Raw genomic sequence first — 22,180 nt, 5'->3', positions numbered from 1 at the left:
AAAAAGATGATTTCCATTCTTCAATAGAAATTAAAATGAGAACTCTGGCAGAATTTATAAACTTTGTTACTTTCAAAATTAAAGTAGTAGAAATGTTTTCTTTGATAGAACAGTTATTCCTTTTTCAAAACCAGTAGAAGGCTGGGCGCGGTGGCTCAAGCCTGTAATCCCAGCACTTTGGGAGGCCGAGACGGGCGGATCACGAGGTCAGGAGATCGAGACCATCCTGGCTAACACGGTGAAACCCCGTCTCTACTAAAAAATACAAAAAACTAGCCGGGCGCGGTGGCGGGCGCCTGTAGTCCCAACTACTTGGGAGGCTGAGGCAGGAGAATGGCGTGAACCCGGGAGGCGGAGCTTGCAGTGAGCCGAGATCCGGCCACTGCACTCCAGCCTGGGCGGCAGAGCGAGACTCCGTCTCAAAAAAAAAAAAAAAAAAAAAACCAGTAGAAAATCTGACAAATAGGCTATATATTAATATTAACCCAATTTTGCAAATAGTTAAATGTTCACTAACTTTTCCTCTTGAAGACAGTATACAGGATTGTATAAAAATGACATAAATTACTGTTCACCCTAAATGGGGTTTAGATTAGCTGACCTTAATTATAAGACTATAAGCTGCTGAGCTACAATTAACACGTAGATTAACTGCCAGTGCTAAATAAGCACTAAGCTTTTTGTAGGAATAATGTCCGGTACTGGTGCACATAGTAAGCACTTAACAAATGTTCACTGAAGGGGAAAAATGAGTTGTAGTTAATGAAAACTTATACTTTCCTTTTATATATTTTGGAAAAGGAAAGACAGGAACGTGGTTAGAATTAAATAGAACCTTTTATGTGTAAAAGATAAAACTACTTTAGAACTTTATGCAAGGACTTGAGTACAGTGGAACCACAGCACATTCATACTTAATGTTTGTTGATTCAACTCTACATGCTGGCAAGTAAAAGAGAAAAAAACTTTTGAAATAGCGTGGGTAATAGAATTTGTAATGTGACCAAGAATAAGCTGTGAGCTGAGAAATTGAGTCTGCTTTCTGTCTTTGCTCTCTGTAGTCCTGCCTGCCCTCATTGTGTGAGAATCTCACTGTACTAAGTGTGCTTCTGGTGGTTATGTCATGCAGCCTCACTCCTAAATGCAAGTCAGCTCTCTTACCTGATGCCCAAGCAAAGGAGTGGCAGTTGCTCTATATAGCTGGAGAAAAAATAAGCAACAAAATGGATTTTTAGTTTTCAGTTAGATAGGCAGTCTAAATTCATGAGTCAGAAAAGTTCAATGTTGGCCAGGCACAGTGGCTTACACCTGTAATCCCAGCACTTTGGGAGGCCGAGGTGGGCAGATTATGAGATCAGGAGATCGAGACCATCCTTGCTAACACGGTGAAACCCCGTCTCTACTAAAAATACAAAAAATTAGCTGGGCGTGGTGGCGGGTGCCTGTAGTCCCAGCTACTCGGGAGGCTGAGGCAGGAGAATGGCGTGAACCCGGGAGGCAGAGCTTGCAGTGAGCCAAGATCACGCTACTGCACTCCAGCCTGGGTGACAGAGCGAGACTCTGTCTCAAAAAAAGAAAAAAGAAAAAAAAAAAAAAAGTTCAGTGTTAGCTACCAGTGAGCAAAATTCATTGAGTGTCAAATTTGAGGACCAAAGTTAAAGGTAAAACCTGAAAAAATGGTAAAGCCCATTTTCCTGCTGTTCAGTAATTGTCCAAGGTCTCTAAATAGGTACCATGAATAGGTGGAGCTCATCCTTGCAGACTGTGTCACTGAAGAGCTTCCCTGTTGCCACTCATATCATGCATGTTTCAGTAGACAGTAAGTCAGATGTATGGACGTGGGGCCGCCCACAGTGGCTTACGCCTGTAATCCCAGCACTTTGGGAAGCCGAGGTGGGTGGATTACCTGAGGTCGGGAGTTCAAGACCAGCCTGGCAAACATGGTGAAACCTCATCTCTACTAAAAATACAAAAATTTGCCAGGCATGGTGGTGGGCACCTGTAATCCCAGCTACTTGGGAGGCTGAGGCAGGATAATCGCTTGAACCTGGGAGGTGGAGGTTGTAGTGAGCTATCATGCCACTGCACTCCAGCCTGGGCAACAGAGTAAGACTCTGTCTCCAAAAAAAAGAAAGAAAGAAAGTATGGATGTTAGAAAGACACATTGAGTGTTTATTTCTTTGTGTGTTTGCTAGCCTGAGGAGGTTTTAGAGGGTAAAGATTAGAAGAATACAAAACTTAGTGAATTTCTAATTAGCCATTTTATTTTATTTTATTTTTTAAGAGATGGGGTCTTGCTATGTTGCCTAAGCTGGAGTACAGTGGCTATACACAGATGTGATCATTTCGTACCTCAGCCTCCGACTCCTGGATTCAAGCCATCCTCCCGCCTCTGCTTCCTGAGTATCTGGAACTATAGATGCACACCACTGTGCCTGGCTAGTCATTTTATTTAATAAAACAACTTTTTAAAAATTTATTTATTTATTTTTTGAGACAGAGTTTCACTACTATTGCCCAGGCTGGAGTGCAATGAGTGCAATGGCACAATCTCGGCTCACTGCAACCTCCGCCTCCTGGGTTCAAGCAATTCTCCTGCCTCAGCCTCCAGAGTAGTTGGGATTACAGGCACCTGCCACCACGCCCGGCTAATTTTTTGTATTTTTAGTAGAGACGGGGTTTCACCATCTTGGCCAGGCTGGTCTTGAACTCCTGACCTTGTGGTCCACCTGCCTCGGCCTCCCAAAGTGCTGGGATTACAGGTGTGAGCCACTGTGACTGGCAATAAAACAACCTTTTTTTTTTTTTTTTTTTTGAGACAGAGTCTTGCTCTGTTACCCAGGCTGGAGTGCAGTGGCGTGATCTCAGCTCACTGCAAGCTCCGCCACCTGGGTTTTAAGCAGTTCTCTGCCTCTGCCTCCCAAGTAGTTGGGATTACAGGTGTTTGCCACCACATCTGGTTAATTTTTGTATTTTTAGTAGAGATGGGGTTTCACCGTCTTGGCCAGGCTGGTCTTGAACTCCTGAACTTGTGATCCACTCGCCTCGGCCTCCCAAAGTGTTGGGATTACAGGCATGAGCTACTGCGCCCAGCCTGAAACAACTTTTTAATGATAAATTATGCCAAATTATCTTCTGATTAACTCATATAACTTAAAATAACTTTAAAATAGTTTTAGTTCATTAATACATTCAATAAAGCACATAGAAAATACCAACGATTTTGTGCACATATATCATGTTCAGAATATTTTGTGTTATGCATTTTTTTCCTCACTCATCAATAAAGTTTCCTGAGTGCCAACTTTATGGTAGGCTATGAGAATAAAATAAAGAATAAAATTTATGCTCTGTAGGAGCTTCCAGTCTAATATAAAAGATACACTTACGAATAGGTTTTCATTATAATATAAAATGTGCTTTTTGAATTAAGTGTTTTTCATGTTAGGACCTAGCACAGTGCCTAACACATAGTTGGCACACAGTTAATATTTGTTGAATGGATGAATGTTAATAAATCATAGTTTGTATTTAGCTTTATCCTGTTAATTGCATGTTTGCTAACTTAAAGGGTTTTTTCTGCAATAACTTTAGAGATAAATGAATCAAAACTTTAAGGTGACAATGACATTTTATACCAGTGTTAAAACTGAAGTATGAGATCTATCTAGTGTTCATTGGAAGTCACTTTTTATAAATCACTAAGATTATAAACCTCTATAGGCTATAGCTTACTCTAACATGTTGCAAGTATACACTTGAAAAATAATTTTTTAATCAATATTCTTGATAACCATGAGTGTGATGTTTTTGTTTAATAGATGAAAATAAGGTCATGGAATTCTTATTAAAATTTTTTGTTATAAATAATTTATTTTTTTAATAGAAAAATTGGGAAATGCAGAATCTAGGAAACAAAAGCTTTCTACAAATCAGAGGTAATCACTGTTAATGTTTTATTATATTTTCTTACAGCCTTTTTTCTTCTTTTGCATTTGTATACATTTTGTTTTTAAGAAAATTGAGGGCATTTTGTATGCTCCTTTTCTGATCTTCTTTTTCTACTCAAGATTATATGGAAAGCATTTTTCTGTATTGTTAAGATTTCTCCAGAAGTGTAGTGTCAAAGTCAAATAAAATAGAGACAAATCTCTGAAATTAAAACATTTTATCTGGGAAGAAAAAGACCAGCTGGCCAACATGGTGAAACCCCATCTCTACTAAAAATACAAAAATTAGCCAGGTATGGTGGCAGGCGCCTGTAATCCCAGCTACTTGGGAGGCTGAGGTGGGAGAATGGCTTGAGCCTAGGAGTTGGAGGCTGCAGTGAGCCCAGATCACCCCACTGCACTCCAGCCTGGGTGACTGAGCAAGACACTGTCTCAAAAAAAAAAAAGAAAGAAAGAAAAGAAAAAAATGCAGTTTGGGGCATACACACAGACTGAGCCGTCTTTGGTATGTCTGAAAAAAAGAGAGGGTTAGGTTTTATGAGAAAGAAAAATGTTATGTATTGCTGTTTGAGAAAGTTCATTGACACTAGTAAGGTTCGGGAGAGCTGACAAGTTTTACTTAATTTCATGTAATCAATTTATATTCTGCTTGATCTCCATTAGTAGTTTCATGATTCCGTCAGTTTGTTAGAGTTGTGGAAATTTTTATTTAGCCTATTGCTGTTAATGTTATCAGCAACCTATATTTAAGAATACTTGTTGAAGTCTTTTCCATGAATCTGACTGTGCATGTTTTTAGAGACAAAACAGTAACTGTGAATGACAAAAGCTTAGAACAGCCATGGTTAAAAATCTGATGAAAGTTCACAATTGATAAGGAATTTTGTTATTTCTATTATAGATAGCATTTTAGGATACAATAATCAGAGTTAAGACTGAAAACATATTAGATTTTTATGAATTATACAGTTTTTGAAACATTTATATTAACATACCCATAAATGCAACTAAAAGAAGATCTAGTATCACTTACCATTTAAGTTTCTTATATAATTTACTAAATAAGCCTGATCATTTCATATCTCTGTAAGATGAGAGACACAGATCTTTTGAGGCTTTCCAGGGGTTGAACTGGAAAATCCTGAAGTTAATTTAATTTAATTTAATTTTTTTGAGATGGAGTCTCGCTCTGTCACCCAGGCTGGAGTGCAGTGGTGCAATCTCAGCTCACTGCAGCCTCCGCCTCCCAGGTTCAAGTGATTCTCCTGCCTCAACCTCCTGGGTAGCTGGGATTACAGCCCCCCGCCACCATGCCCAGCTAATATTTGTATTTTTAATAGAGATGGGGTTTCACCATATTGACCAGGCTGGTCTCGAACTCCTAATCTCAGGTGATCCACCTGCCTCAGTCTCCCAAAGTGCCAGGATTACAGGTGCGAGCCACTGCAGCCAGCCCCAAAGTTAATTTTAGGTCCAAAGTACTTGAGGCTGGTTACATTGGCTTAAGCCTGTAATCCCAGTTCTTTGGGAGGCCTAGATGGGAGGCTAACTTGTGTTTAGGAGTTCAAGACCAGCCTGAGCAAGACCTTGTCTCTACAAAAATAAAAAAAAAAAAAGACTTAATTGAGGGTTTGATTTTGGGGACGTTTGTCAAAGATGTCACAAGGCTCAGAACATCTGATCAAAACAGAATCACACAGGTCACTATAAAATAATGGTCATTTGGCTGTGTGCAGTGGCTCATGCCTGTAATCCCACACTTTGGGAGGCCGAGGCAGGTGGATCACCTGAGGTCAGGTGTTTGAGTCCAACTTGGCCAACATGGTGAAACCCCGTCTGTACTAAAAATACAAAAAAGTAGCCAGGCATGGTGGCGGGTGCCTGTAACTCCAGCTACTCGGGAGGCTGAGGCAGGAGAATCACTTGAACCTGGGAGGCAGAGGTTGCAGTGAGCCAAGATCGCGCCACTGCACTGCAGCCTGGGCAACAAGAGCCAAACTCTGTCTCAAGAAAAATAAACAATAATAATAATAATAATATTCATTCGGCCAGTGATAATCAGAAGATTTCCAAAGTAATAAAGTTACATGGATGTAAAAAACTTTAACTTCCTTAAAGCTTAGTTTTCCTAAGTAATAAAATACCTAATAAGGGCAACACACAACACAGAAATTATCTTGATGAAATGCAAAAGTTTTGTTTCCTTTTTTTTTTTTAATACTTTAGATTCTGGGATACATGTACAGAACATGCAGGTTTGTTACATAGGTATCCATGTGCCATGGTGGTTTGCTGCATCCATCAACCTGTCATCTACGTTAGGTATTTCTCCTAATGCTATCCCTCCCCTAGCCCCCATCCACCGACAGGCCCCGGTGTATGATGTTCCCCTCCCTGTGTTCTCATTGTTGAGCTCCCACTTATGAGTGAGAACATGTGGTGTTTGGTTTTCTGTTCCTGTGTTAGTTTGTTGAGAATGATGGTTTCCAACTTCATCCATGTCCCTGCAAAGGACATGAACGCATCCTTTTTTATGGCTGCATAGTACTCCATGGTGTATATGTGCCACATTTTCTTTATCCAGTCTATCATTGATGGGCATTTGGGTTGGTTCCAAGTCTTTACTATTGTGAATAGTGCTGCAATAGACATACGTGTGCATGTGTCTTTATAGTAGAATGATTTATAATCCTTGGGGTATATACCTAGTAATGGGATTACTGGGTCAAATGGTATTTCTGGTTTTAATCCTTGAGGAATCGCCACACTGTCTTCCACTGTGGTTGAACTAATTTACACTCCCATCAACAGGGTAAAAGCGTTCCTGTTTCTCCACATCCTCTCCAGAATCTGTTGTTTCCTGACTTTTTAATGATCGCCATTCTAACTGGCATGAGATGGTATCTCATTGTGGTTTTGATTTGGATTTCTCTAATGACCAGTGATGGTGAGCCTTTTTTCATATATTTGTTGGCCGCATAAATGTCTTCTTTTGAGAAGTGTCTGTTTATATCCTTTGCCCACTTTTTGATGGGGTTGTTTGTTTTTTTCTTGTAAATTTGTTTAAGTTCCTTGTAGATTCTGGATATTAGCCCTTTTTCAGATGGATAGGTTGCAAAAATTTTCTCACATTCTGTAGGTTACCTGTTCACTCTGTTGATAGTTTCTTTTGCTGTGCAGAAACTCTTTAGCTTAATTAGATTCCATTTGTCAATATTGGCTTTTGTTGCCATTGCTTTTGGTGTTTTAGTCTTGAAGTCTTTGCCCATGCCTATGTCCTGAATGAAGCATATAAAAGTTTTGTTTCTTAAACAAACTACCAAAAAGGTAAAGAAAAACCTTCTGTAGTATGATTGTTTCTTCTTATGCTATGTTCACTTACATAACCTGGAAATCAAACCTGATGAAAAGAATACTTGAATTAATCAGACAGAGAAAGAATGTGCCCAAGATTATGAGTGTTGCAATTCAGATACATCAAGAAAAGTCAAGAATTACACTACAGGAAACCATTGCTTTTCTAGGCTTTTAAGATAAACCTCTTAGTGTCAGATCATAACAGTAGAGTTAGAATAGGAGAAAAAAAGTTACAGGAGCAGATGAAAAAGTTGGAGAGAGCCACCTTCTAGCCAAGCAAAAATATATACTTTTTCTTTTTTTTTTTGAAACGGAGTCTCGCTCTGTCACCCAGGCTGGAGCGCAGTGGCCAGATCTCAGCTCACTGCAAGCTCCACCTCCCAGGTTTATGCCATTCTCCTGCCTCAGCCTCCCGAGTAGCTGGGACTACAGGCGTCCGCCACCTCGCCCAGCTAGTTTTTTGTATATTTTAGTAGAGACGGGATTTCACCGTGTTAGCCAGGATGGTCTCGATCTCCTGACCTCGTGATCTGCCCGTCTTGACCTCCCAAAGTGCTGGGATTACAGGCTTGAGCCACCGCGCCCGGCCAAAAAATATATACTTTTTCAAGTGGAGAAAGAACAGAAGGCAATAATATGTGACTTGCAATCATGTGCAGTGAAGGACAGCAGAATTTGAACTTCTGAGGTATACATCTGAGAAGTTTCAAAAAGAAACAGATTTCAGAATTAAGTATCAAAACCTCTTGCAGTTTTACTAAGAGAAAATCAATACTTTAAGAAAAGCCCTGTTCTACCATAGGAGACCACATTTTTTAGTTTTATATTAGTGTCTTTTTAATATCAAAGCTCAATCTTTAGCAAGACTATATGTCTTATTTATTTATTTATTTATACAAAGTCTCGCTCTGTCACCCAGGCTGGAGTGCAGTGGTACAATCTCAACTCACTGTAGCCTCTGCCTCCAAGGTTCATGCCATTCTCCTGCCTTAGCCTCCCGAGTAGCTGGGACTACAGGCATGTGCCACCACGCCCAGCTAGTTTTTTGTATTTTTAGTAGAGACGGGGTTTTGCAGTGTTAGCCAGGATGGTCTCGATCTCCTGACCTTGTGATCTGCCTACCTTGGCCTCCCAAAGTGCTGGGATTACAGGCGTGAACCACTGCACCCAGCCCCATATGCCATTTTATTTTAATTATAGCCAGCTTGATCACATACAAAATTCCATTTATAAATTCCGTTTTCACAAACCCTATTACAGTTTCGCTCAGACCTTTAATGACATGCTTGGACTTTCTGCTTTGTCCTTATTTCCTTTCTTAAATAACCATTTTATTTTAGGACAAAAATTTGCCACATAAGATTCTTTATCATACAAAATTATTTCTCAATAAAGAACACATTTTAATGCCTATCTTATAATTAAAAAAAAAAATTTAAGAAACAGGGTCTTGCTCTGTCACCCAGACTGGAGTATAGTGGTACAATCATAGCTTACTATAACCCTGAGCTCCTGGGCTCAAGCAATCCTTCTGCCTCAGCCACCCCAATTAGCTAAGATTACAGGTGTGTGCTGTCACACTTGGCTAATTTTTTTTTTTTTTAATTTTTTTTGGAGATGGGTCTCACTGTGTTGTTCAGGCTGGCCTTGAACTTCTGGCTTCAGGATACCCTCCAACCTCAGCCTCCCAAAGTGCTAGGATTACAGGCATGTGCCACCACAGCCAGCTTTTATCAACAATTTTAAAAACAAGTAATTTATCAGAGATGTACTTAAGTCACAAGAACTGAAAAAAAATTTGGGTTAATTACTGTATATTTTATATGAGCACTCATTTATTTAAACCAATCAGAATAAATTTTTTAGGGATTTCTGGCTGACTACATCAGATTTGATTATGTAGACACAGCATATAACATAGTATATATATAAAATATAAGCACATCTACACAGATATACATACTTATAAATAAATTCTTATGGCTTTTGTTTTAGAGTTTTGGTCATGAGATAGTAAAACACTCGCCAGTTTATAAAAAACAGTTGGATCCAGATTATCTTTCTGACAAAATGGAATAAGGCCAAACTTAATGTTCTTTTTTAAAACTGGCAATATTATAAGGGTTGTGAACTAAATTTTGAGTAACGTAGTTTGAGTCAGTTACCAATAAACTGGATTCGACACAGAATAGTTAATTGTGGAAATATGACTGAATTATCTTCTAACAAGATCTGTTCAGTATCTTCTTGGTCTCAATTCTTTATCCTTGAAGATAAAAGTGTTGTCATTCCTTTTACTATAGGCAGGCTGTGTTTACATGGGAATTTCATTTTTGCAAAGGAAACAGCATGAAGGTCAAAATGATTTTCTTTAATATCTGCTAGTTTTAAGGGTTTTACTTAAATGGTCAGTATGCCAGAATAGCCAAAGAGTTTTGAAAAAAGAGAGTTTAGTTTAGAAAAAGATGAGAGGAGGCAGAGCAGGAGGGGAGAGCTCTAGAGAGGAAAGTGTTTCAGCTAGCTTTGGGGGAGTATTTTTTTAGGAAGTCATTCTTTGAGTCCTGAATCCTTTTTTTTAGCCTTAAAATATCAATGAGATATGCATATCTTATTTGCTGTGTATTGTTTTATAACTGTGGTCTTTTAGTTTAAAGAACAACAGACTGTTTGAATGATCCTTATAATATTTGAACATGTTACCAGCTGGAATCCCAGAAAATATCTTGGCATGTCTTTGAATTTTGAGAGCCCATTTTATTGTGGGTGCTCTGGTTTAATCCCAAATACACAAAAACCAATTAAATGTAAGCACTGAATTTGGAAAGGCCAAATAAACGCAAGCACAGATGGGAAAATAAAGTACCCACTTACCAAGAAGAATGATAAGAAGCCTTCTCCAACTGAAAGAAAAAAGAGAGATCCCAAGGCCTCAACCCAAAGGGAAAAGTCTCTTCCCTGAGACCCCACAGCCAGGGTCTACAAGGAGGAAGAGTCTTCCTTAATAGGAGATCTCTCAGCCAGATCAGACTGGAAGGGGAAAGACACCGTCCCATCCAAATCCCAGATAAAACAGAACTCAACCAAAATCGGGAGTTCAGTCCAAGAATGACTCACTAAGGGAAAAAGAGGCAGCTTGCAGAAGCTGGTAGGGGAGGGGGTGGCTTTCAGAGTGTGGCTGCCTTATACTGTAGTTCCAATGGCTGCTGATATTCTCTGAGATGAGTCAGCCTTAGACTCATACTTGACCAAGTATATCAAAGTCAAATGAAACATAGAGATGAATCTCTGAAATTAAGATGTTTTATTCGTGAAGAAAGAATTGCAGTTTAGGGCATGCATGCCGACAGAATGGTATGTCCAAAGAACAAAGAGAAGGTTAGAGGTTTTATGAAAAAGAGAAATGTTACATATTGCTCCTTGAGAAAGTTCATCAGCACTAGTAAGATTCTGGAGAGCTTACCAGTTTTGATTGGTGAGTGATGGCCGTGGGTAAAATTAGCCTTAGAATTTCAGCAGATCATTTCAGTAGCCATTAGATAAAACTGGTTTCCAGTAATAGCAGGCAGTTTCAGCAGACATGCTTCTTGCAGATGAGTACATTTTTGGGGCTATGTTATATGTCCTGAGTGCTTCCCCCCCGCCCCTGCTCTCTTGACTTTGTTTTAGTTGGGTATGACAGGAATAACCCAGTTCATATGATCAACTTTCACAGTAGTTAATGATATAAATACCTTAATTTATTTCACCATTCCTCTACTGTTGGAAAAATAGGTTTATAGCAGGTCATGCTATTGCGTACATTTTCCCTCCATCTTCCCTACAAACAGTATCTCTATTCAGATAAATGAGATTCGGGTTGCAGGGAGAACCTTTGATTTCAGTGAAGGAAGGCTCTTATCCCATCCCCAGGGAATGAATTCTGGTTGGTCTAAACTAGACAATCAATTTCCTGTCACTCATGACTGGTCTAGGGGTAAACACTAGATTTTCTTTTAACCAGTAACATATAAAGGGAACTCAGTTGGGTTTTTGTTTGTTCACTTGCTTTTGGAAACACTCTTTCTTGATGAAAAGACTATTGCAAGGTTGAAGCTTTTGGACCCCCTTTCCACCATGTCACTTCATATGTGGATGTTGTACTGTAGCAGCCATGCTGTGACTATGAGGAGGAGACATGACTAAGGAGGAAAAAGCAGACCTGTCAATCGCAGATCACAGAGGTACAGAGGGCTTGGTTTCTTGGCAAAGATGTTGAACTAGTACACCAAACCTGGATATCTCATCTCCAGACTTGATGTTGTTGTTTTTTTGAGACAGAGTCTCACTCACTCTGTCGCCCAGGCTGGAGTGCAGTGGGGCACCATCTCAGCTCATTGCAACCTCCGCCTCCCAGGTTCAAGTGATCCTCCTGCCTCAGCCTCCCGAGTAGCTGGGATTATGGGCACCCACCACCACGCCTGGCTAAATTTTGTATTTTTAGTAGAGACGGGGTTTCACCATGTTGGCCAGGCTAGTTTCAAACTCCTGACCTCAGGAGATCTGCCTGCCTCAGCCTCCCAAAGTGCTGGGATTACAGGCATGAGCCACCGCGCCGGGCCCAGACTTTGTGTTTTATGAGATATTTAAATATTTTACACAACAGCAAGTTGGATTCGGTTATCACTTGTATTTAAATGATACAAGGTTGTTTTCCAATTATTTCCATTCTGCACATTGCTGAAGTTAACATCTTTTTGAATATATCCGTGATGGCATTTCAGATACTTAGATCAGATTCTCACACATGAAGTAACTGGATGAAAGAGTAGGTCATTTTTAAGACTTCTGTCGCTGATAAAACAGAATAGTAAAGTTTTATTTTTCTTTGAGCCTTTTGATGTTCCCTCTTCATTTGTACCTATTACAAAGTGCTGGCTGGGCACAGTGGCTCACGCCAGTAATCCTAGCACTTTGGGAGGCCAAGGAGGGTGGGTCATCTGAGGTGAGGAGTTCGAGACCAGCCTGGGCGACATGGTGAAACCCCGTCTCTACTAAAAATACAAAAAATTAACCACATGTGGTGATGCATGCCTGTAGTCCCAGCTACTCAGGAGGCTGAGGCAGGAGAATCGCATGAACCCTGGTGGTAGAGGTTACAGTGAGCCTAGATCATGCCCCTGCATTCTGGCCCAGGTGACCGAGTGAGACTCTGTCTGAAGAGAATAAAAATAAAAACAAAGTGCTTCGTCTTCCTCTGTGAGAGAGGAAGCTAAATTTGAGTTTTCTTTAATTGATTTTGTGAGAAAAGAAAAGATTAAAGGGAACATTTTCAGCAAAGATATATTGTATTAAATGCACAGAAGCCACCAAAGAGAAAAATGTTATCAGATAACCAGGTGATATAAATGTTATTAGATGACCAATTGATGAACAGGTATTGACATACAGAAATGATTCTAGAGGCAGAGTAAAAATTCTGCTCACATAGAAGTGAAAAAGTAATTGAGTGGTTGAACAGATCTCTTGATAATCATGACCTTGTGATTGAACTATACAAGACAATTGTACAGTTGTGTCCTGCTACATAAAATAAGGAAATAAAACTTGAAATTAGAGGCCAAGAAGCACATCACCAAATGACATTGTACTATGGGTGGATTGTGCCTTTATATATTTCATTACCTCAAAAAGGTGAGTTAGAAGGCACAAATGTGAAATCAAAAGATATATTGTGTTCTTGATTGGGAAATGTAGGTATAGAAAAGATAAAGTGCATTCTAAATTTATATATTGATTTAATATAACTTTTCCTTGGAATATTTTGTGAAAATTGGTATCTTGGTAATGAAATTTAACCCCTCAAAAGAATAAAGCCACATAAGGTTATTTATTTATATATGTCTGTATGTTTAAGCTTTATGATTATTTTGCAATGTCTGTTCCAAAATGTGTATATGCTTTAATGCAACAATTCCATTTTTGAGAACCTGTGCTTTAGATGCATTCATAATTACATACAATGATGTTTAAATTGTTTGTCACAATGATTAAAAGTTTCTTTTGGCATTTGATAAACAGGCTTCAGGGATACAAAATACCCTGCAATGTGTAGGAGACTCCTAAACAACGAAGAATGAATGATTCTCAGGTTGTCAACAGTGCCTGTGTTAGATTCTGGGGATCTAACATGGAGATGCATAAGCAAAGTCCTTTACTGTATTTTCTGGTGACAGGGACTGCATCATGTATTTGTTTACCATCCATGAGAACCAAATCAGAGGAAGGGGCTAAAGCAGGACAGGAGCAGCTAACTTCGAGTGATCAGGGTAGGATCTTTTGAGGAGGCAATTTTTGAACAGAATGACCTGCGGGAACAAGCTGTGCATAGATCAAGGGAACTACATTCCAGGCAGAGGATACAACCAGTGTAAAAGCTCACAGGCAGAAGCAAGTCTAGGGCAGTCCATGTGTAGAAATGAGGCTGTCGAGGCTAGACAGAATAGTGAGTAAGGGAGAGATGGAAGAGATGCAGAGAGTTGGGCAGATAGATGATGTCAGGCCTAGTAAACCATGTCAGTGCATTTGGGTTTTATTCTGAATGTGCTAGGAAGTTATTGGAGGAATTTTTTTTTTTTTTGAGCAGGAGAGTGACGTATTCACATTTATGTTTTAAAACAATTACTTTGGCTGTTATAAGGTCAGTTGACTTTTGGAGCCCAAAAGCAGGTGCAGGGAGACCAGTGAGGATTTAATCTAGTAATATGGGTGAAAGATGTCAGTGATTAGATTAGGCATACTGAGAAACATTTGGATTCAGGATTTTGAAGTCTTTCCTTTTTGAGGAGGTGGGAAAGTCTCAGCTGAATTGATCGAGCTCCTCAGGTCATGGCACATTTCTCACCAGTCTTTGCGAAGTCCCTGTTTCTTGTTGTATTCTTTTTGTCCTTATCTGTCATCTCTGAGTTCCCTACTCTCTCTCCCCAGCTTCTACTATATTTAATATATGCTTCAGAATACATCTAATATATATATGAATGAACGATTTCTCAGATTGTCAACAGTGCCTGTGTTAGATTCTGGGGAGCTAACATGGAGATGCACAAGCAAAGTCCTTTACTGTATTTTCTAGTGAGAGGGACAGCATATATATATAAAATATATGTTATATATATTATATACATATAAATATATACATATATAATAAATATATATATATATTCATTAATTTGAGACAGAGTCTTGCTCTGTCTTCCAGGCTGGAGTGCAGTGGCATGATCTTGGCTCACTGCAACCTCCACCTCCCAGGTTCAAGCAATTCTCCTGCCTCAGCCTCCCCAGTAACTGGGATTACAGGCACATGCTACCATGCCCAGCAATTTTTTTTGTATTTTTAGTAGGGACGGGGTTTCACCATGTTAGCCAGGATGGTCTCGATCTCCTGACCTCGTGATCCACCTACCTCGGCCTCCCAAAGTGCTGGGATTACAGGCATGAGCTGCCACGCCCAGCCAATACATCTAATATATTAATTTTTTAATATATAAAACTTTTACAGATAAAATATTTTAATTTTACATAAGTGATATGATGCTGTCCAGTGGTCCTGAAATGTTACTGTACATCATTATTACCTGGAAAGCTTGTGCAAACACAGGTTGCAGGGCCCTGACCCTGTTTCTGATTCATCAGGCCTGGGGTGGAACCTGGCAATCTATATTCTGTCGGGTTCCCAGGTGATGCTGCTTATCACACTTTGAGATGAATGTAACTATACTTTGAGAACCACTGTTGTAGTGCTATTTATACTGTTGACTTTTTTCACTTACCACTGTGGTTTTAAGATGTACCCAAGTTATTAGTATATGTGCCTCTAGTTGATTGCTTTCTGCCTGTTGTATAGAATTTCATAGTATTTATCTGTGACACTTTCATTCTCTGTTCTGCTTGGTGGACACCTAGTTTAACTCCAATTTCTTTCTAAAATGAACACTGCTATGATGAACACCTTCATATAAATCTACCATGATTTAATGTCTATAGGGTTTATTAACAAAATGGGATTGCCAGGAGAAAGGGTGAGTGCATTCATACTTGAACTGAGCATTGATTGCCAAATGGCTCTTCAGAATGGCTGTGCAAGTCTCTATTCCTCCCAGTAGCACTGAAGAATTCCTATTTCCTCACATCCCTCCTTGCAGAATATGATTTTATCTCATATTATAATACTTGCCAATATAATGGGTATAAAGTAGTGTTCTACTGTTTTAATTAATGTTTCTCTAATTACAATAAAATTAAGCATCTCATATGGCAACCATTCAGCTCTTGCACTCACTCCCAGGAGTTTCTTATATGACCTTTCAGAGATAAGTTAAACATATACTAGCATATTTGAAAACCTAATGAAAAAATAGTGTACTTGTCACTATACATTGCCCTTTAAGTGCTGCTTTATCTGAGTCCCACAGATTTGGATATGTATTGCTTTCGTTATCATTCAGTATTTTATATTTTAAGAATTTTCTTAATGAAGTAGTATGTTTTTTCTTTACAGTCATGTAGGATTTTTTTAGAGCTAGTATTTTGTTACTGATTATTGATTTAATGTAATTTGAAGAACATCATTGGAATAATATTCATTCTTTGAAATTTATTGAGACTCCTTGTGGTATAGTACAGAGTAGATTTTTGTGATTGTCCCATATATACTTGGAAAGAATGTGTATTCTCTACTTGTTGAGCTATTCTTTATAACTTTGACTATTTTTGTCTGCTTGCACTATCAGTTACTTTCAGCATTGTGTCAAAATTTCCAACCACAATTACAGTGTCATGCATCACTTAATAAGGAGGGTACGGTCTGAGAAATGGGTGCCGATTTTGCTGTTGTGAAATCATCATACAGTGTACCTACATAAACCTAGATGGTATAGCCTGCTACACACCTAGGCTACATGGTATAGCCTGTTGCTCGCAGGCTACAAACCTGTACAGCATGTTACTGTGCTGAATACTGTAGGCAATTGTAACACAAGGGTAAGTATTGTATGTCTAAACATATCTAGACATAGAAAAGATATAGTAAAAAAAAAAAAAAAAGATAAAAAATGGAATACCTGTATAAAGTACTTATCATGAATGAATTGTACAGGACTGAAAGTTGCTCTGGGTGAATCAGTGAATGATGAGTGAATGTGAAATCCTAAGACATTGCTGTATACTACCAGATACTTCATAAACACTGTACACTTACACTGCACTAAATTTATTAAAAAGTATTTTTCTTTCTTCAATAATAAATTAGCCTTAGCTTACTGTAACTTTTTACTTTATAAGATTTTTAATTTTGAGCTGCCATCTTGTGTACCCTGTGTGTGTGCACCTAATCTCAGCTGGTCCACCTGAGACCCCCTAAGCACCAACTCTAGCCCCCCGCGTGGCCCGTTATCTGCTGAGAGAAGATGAAAGAAACATTTATGAGCCAGGAAAAACTCGCCAAACTGCAGGCACAAGTGCGCATTGGTGGGAAAGGAACCACTTGCAGAAAGAAGAAGGTGGTTCGTAGAACAGTCACGGCAGATGATAAAAAACTTCAGTTTTCCTTAAAGAAGTGAGGGGTAAACAATATCTCTGGTATTGAAGAGGTGAATATGTTTACAAACCAAGGAACAGTGATCCACTTTAACAACAGAGATGCCAGCAAACACTTTCACCATTACAGGCCATGCTGAGACAAAGCAGCTGATGGAAATGCTCCCCAGCATCTTAAGCCAGCTTGGTGCAGACTGTCTGACTAGTTTAAGGAGACTGGCTGAAGCTCTGCCCAAACAGTCTGTGGATGGAAAAGCACCACTTGCTACTGTAAAGGATGATGATTATGAAGTGCCAGATCTTGTGGAGAATTTTGATGAGGCTTCCAACATGAGGCAAACTGAATTGAGTCAACTTCTGAAGATAAAACTTGAAGAAGTTACTGGGAGCTGCTATTTTATATTATGACTGCTTTTTAAGAAATTTTTGTTTATGGATCTGATAAAATCTAGATCTCTAATATTTTTAAGCTCAAGCCCCTTGGACACTGCAGCTCTTTTCAGTTTTTGCTTATGCACAATTCATTCTTTGCAGCTAATTAAGCCGAAGAAGCCTGGGAATCAAGTTTGAAACGAAGGTTAATAAAGTTCTTTGCCTAGTATACCCCCCCAAAATTTTTTTTTAAATTTTTTTAACTTTTTGACTCTTTTGTAATACCACTTAGCTTACAAGTGGTATTATGAGTGAATGTGAAGGCCTAAGACTTATGCAGCTGTACAAAAATATTTTTACTTATATTTTTATTCTGTAAACTTTATTAAAAAATTGTTTTACTTTTAAAATTTTTTGGTAAGAATGAAGACACACACACACACACCACACACACGTGCATGCGCGCCTAGGCCTACAGAGGGTCAGGATCATCAGTATCACTGTCTTTCACCTCCACATCTTGTCCCACTGGAAGGCCTTCAGGGGCAGTAACAGTCATGGAGCTGTCATGTCCTATAACAGTGTCTTCTGCTAGAATCCCTCCTGAAGGACCTGCCTGGGGATGTTTTACAATGAGCCTTTTTCTTTTATAAATAGGAGGAACAAACTTGAAAATAATTATAAAAAGTATGGTATAGTAAATACACAAACCAGTAAATTTATCATTAGGTATTATGTACTGTACATAAATTGTATGTGCTATACTTTTATACGACTGGCAGTGTAGTAGGTTTTTTTTACCTCAGCATCACCACAAACATGTAATGCCTGCATGTAGACATTATGATGGTTACATCACTAGGATGTGGGAATTTTTCAGTTCCATTTTAATTTTATGGGACCATTGTCCTGTATGTGGTGTGTTGTTGACTGTAACAGCATTACGTGGTGCATGACTATATTGATTTATCTGTTTCTCAACATAGTCCTCTGTATTAGTTCTTTTTCATGCTGCTGATAAAGACATGCCCAAAATTGGGGAAAAAAAGAGATTTAATTGGACTTAACAGATCCACATGGCTGGGGAGGCCTCAGAATCATGGCGGGAGGCAAAAGGCAAAAGGTACTTCTTACATGGCGGTGGCAAGAATGAGGAAGAAGCAGAAGTGGAAACCCCTGATAAACCCATCAGATCTTATGAGACTTTTTCACTATTACAAGAATAGCACAGGAAAGATCGGCCCCCATGCTTCAGTTACTGTCCCCTGGGTGTGGGAATTCTGGTAGCTACCATTCAAGTTGAGATTTGGGTGGGGACACTGCCAAAGCATATTAGCCTCTCAATTTTTGCTTGTGTTTTGAGGCTGTGAAATATATACAGAATATTTCATAATTGGTGTATACAATTGATTATCATCATTCATGGGTTCTGTATCTGCAACTATGCCTATGCCTCCTTGCTAAAATTTATTTGTAACCTCAAAATCAATACAGTGCTTTTGTAGTCACTGGTAGACATGTGGAGAGTGATCTACTACTTTGAGTCTCCCAACGCACATGTTGCCACCTCAGACCAAACAAGGCCACACTCTCCCTTCTTGTTTTAGCTCTCAGCTTTAAACAAGTATTCTTTTCATAGTCTATTTAGTGCCTGAATGCCTGCTATAGGTAACCAATCTCTTTAGTTTTTGGGTTTATCTTTCCTGCATTTTTTATGTACAAAGGAGATACATACATATGAATTTCATATATCTTCTTTATTATATAGAGGGTGGCATACTATAGCTACTCTTGTACTTTTTTTAGGAGACAGAGTCTCACGGTGTCACCCAGGTTGGAGTGCAGTGGCATGATCATGATCATAGCTCACTATAGCCTCAAACTCCTTGCCTCAGGGGATCCTCCTGCCTCAGCTTCCTGAATAGCTGGGACTACAGGCATGTGACTACCATATCTGGCTAATTTTTAAATGTTTTGTAGAGATAGGGTCTTGCTGTATTGCCCAGGTTGGTCTTAAACTCCTGGCCTCAAGCTATCCTTCTGCCTTGGCCTCCTAAAGCACTGGGATTGCATTTGTGAGCCATTATGCCCAGCCATACTTTGCTTTTTTCATCTAAAAATATATCCTGGAAATCACTCTAAATCAGTTTATAGAGATCTTTCTTCATCCTTGTGCTTTATTGTTTGAGCGTATCATAGCTTAGCCTCTCTCCTGTGCATGGTCATTTAGGTTGTTCCTAATGTTTTACTATTACACACATGCTACAGCCTTGTGCATATTTATTTTCATATTGTTGGAAGTGTATCTTTAGGGTAGATTCCTAGAAGTGGGTCAAAGGTAAATGAATGTGTAGTTTTGTCAGTTTGGCCAAATTGTTTTTTACTATACGAATTATATTATTATTATTATTATTGTGGGGATGGAGTTTTGCTCTGTCGCCCAGGCTGGAGTGCAATGGTGTGATCTCAGCTTACTACAACTTCTACCTCCCAGATTCAAGCGATTCTCCTGCCTCAGCCTCCTGAGTAGCTGGGATTATAGGCACCTGTCACCATGCCCAGCAGATTTTTGTATGTTTAGTAGAGGTGAGGTTTCACCATGTTGGCCAGGCTGGTCTCAAACTCCTGACCTCAGGTTATCTGCCTGCCTCAGCCTCCCAAAGTTCTGGGATTGCAGGTGTGAGCCACCACACCTGACCTATATTCATTTTTGTGTGGTCACGTTTACCCATCTTTTATTTTATTGTGTCTGGATTTTTAGTCATTGGTTACACAGTTCTTACCTACATCAATTTTGACCTATACTGGGCTTAAGAACTCACTCATGTTTTCTTCTAGAACTTGTGTGGTTTTATCTTTTTACATTTAGATTGCTCATCCTTTTGTTGGTTATTGTACATTGTGTAAGATGTGGTTCTAACTTTATCTTTTTTTTTAAATGGCAGCCACCTGACCCAGAGCCATTTATTTAAAAGTTCATCATTATTACTGTGATTTGAGATACCACCTTTATTATTTACCATGTTTTTATAGGTACTTTTATACTATATCTGTAGTATAAAATTCCACTGGTATATTTATCTACATAAGGCCAGTATCACTGTTTTGATTATAGACGTTTGTATGTTTTAACATCTGGTAGGGCTAGTCTGCCCTCATGGTGTCTCTTTTTAACGTTTTCATGGCTGTTCTTTCTTGCATGTTCATATTTCCATGTTAATTTTAGTGTCAGCTTGTCTGACTCCATAAAATAGCTTGTTTGTATTTTTCTTGGAACTTCAATGACTTAAATTAGGGAGAACTGTAATCTTTTTTTTTTTTTTTTTTTGAGGCAGAGTCTCACTCTGTCACCCAGGCTGGAATGCAGTGGCGTGATCATGGCTCACTGCAACCTCTGCCTCCCAGGTTCCAGTGATTGTCCTGCCTCAGCCTCCCAGGTAGCTGGGATTACAGGCACTCGCCACTACGCCTGGCTAATTTTTGTATTTTTAGTAGAGACGGGGTTTCACCATCTTGGCCAGGCTGGTCTCGAACTCCTGACCTCAGGTGATCCACCCACTTTGGCCTCCCAAAGTGCTAGGATTACAGGCATAAGCCACTGTGCCTGGCCGAGAACTGTAATCTTTTCATGTTGATTTATTCTATCCACAAACAAGGAATGTCTTTCCATTATTTCATGTCTACTTTTTTGTCTTATAGGGACATTTAAATTTTTTTCTTGTATGGATTTTACACATTTCTTGTTAAATTTATTCCTGTGTCTTTAGGCCTCTTTGTTGCTGTTACAAATGGGGATTTCTCTACCATGATGTTCTGTTGATTGTTTCTGTATAAAAGGTCTATTTTTGTTTGTTTTAAGACAGAGTTTCGCTCTTGTTGCCCAGACTGGAGTGCAGTGGCGTGATCTCGGCTTGTGGCAACCTCTGCCTCCCGGGTTCAAGCAATTCTCGTGCCTCAGCCTCCCGAGTAGCTGAGATTACAGGCATGTGCCACCATGCCCGGATAATTTTGTATTTTTAGGAGAGACGGGGTTTCTCCATGTTGGTCAGGGTAGTCTCGAACTCCCAACCTCAGGTGATCTGCCCACCTCGGCCTCCCAAAGTGCTGAGATTACAGGTATGAGCCACTGCGCCTGGCCCTATTTTTTTTTATTTTAAGATGGTGTCTCCCTATGTTGCCCAGGTTGGCCTTGAACTCCTGGGCTGAAGTGAGCCACCTGCCTTAGCCTCCTGAGTAGCTGGAACCATATGCGTGCCGCTGTGCCCCACGGCTATTGATTTTGTATGTTAATTTTATATCCTGCTGCTTTACTGAATTATTTTATTATTTGAGTTAGTTTTATTGATTTTTGGGGGTTATATCTGCAAATAGAGATAGTTTTATTTTTTACCCATTCTTAACCCTCTAATTGAGGTGTAATTCAGTTGGCTAATACCCTTACACCAGTTTTGAACAGTAGCAGAGATAGTAAATATTCTTGCCTTGTTCCTGGTCTTAGTGGAAATGCCTTTAGTGTTTCAGAATTAAATTAAATACAGGTTTTAGGACTAATATATGTGTGAGTGGCTTTCTGAGAGAGTTCTAGATATTTAGATAGAACATGAGAACAGAGATTAGAGAGAGATTTCTGTGAAAGCTACTCTATACTCTGTCAAATTCTAGGGCAATAAGTATATCACATTCAAAAGGTTTCATTTTTCAGTTTGGGAGTAACAATGATATATGCCATTACAGCAAGTCATTTGAATTATATAAATTGTGTTTATGCATTATAATGGTCACAAAGAAAATTTTATCTGTCTTATAGTGTGTGCTGTATTTATGGAGTTTAAAGATTAATCATCCCAAAACATTGTTCCTGCTTCGGGGAAATCATGAATGCAGGCATCTTACAGACTATTTCACCTTCAAACAGGAATGTAAGTATAATC

The 22,180-nt window shown here is 39.1% G+C and overlaps 1 protein-coding gene and 1 pseudogene across 5 annotated transcripts in view; both read left to right on the top strand.

Moving 5' to 3' along the window:
• PPP3CC (protein phosphatase 3 catalytic subunit gamma) overlaps positions 1 to 22,180 on the top strand; it is a 102,561-nt gene that overhangs the window by 37,169 nt on the left and 43,212 nt on the right. For all 4 annotated transcript variants that reach the window (XM_050801429.1, XM_050801427.1, XM_050801428.1 and 1 more), the window contains exon 4: positions 22,057 to 22,168. In XM_050801429.1, the coding sequence (XP_050657386.1) occupies positions 22,057 to 22,168 (112 nt within the window). The remainder of the gene's footprint in view (positions 1 to 22,056; positions 22,169 to 22,180) is intronic.
• LOC126961286 (transcription factor BTF3-like) lies at positions 14,498 to 22,046 on the top strand (annotated as a pseudogene). Its single transcript, XR_007728247.1, has one exon. The product of XR_007728247.1 is annotated as a transcription factor BTF3-like (transcript).

The sequence above is a fragment of the Macaca thibetana genome, chromosome 8 (assembly GCF_024542745.1).
Source record: "Macaca thibetana thibetana isolate TM-01 chromosome 8, ASM2454274v1, whole genome shotgun sequence".
NCBI lineage: Eukaryota > Metazoa > Chordata > Mammalia > Primates > Cercopithecidae > Macaca > Macaca thibetana.
This window is presented reverse-complemented; position numbering and strand designations above follow the sequence as displayed.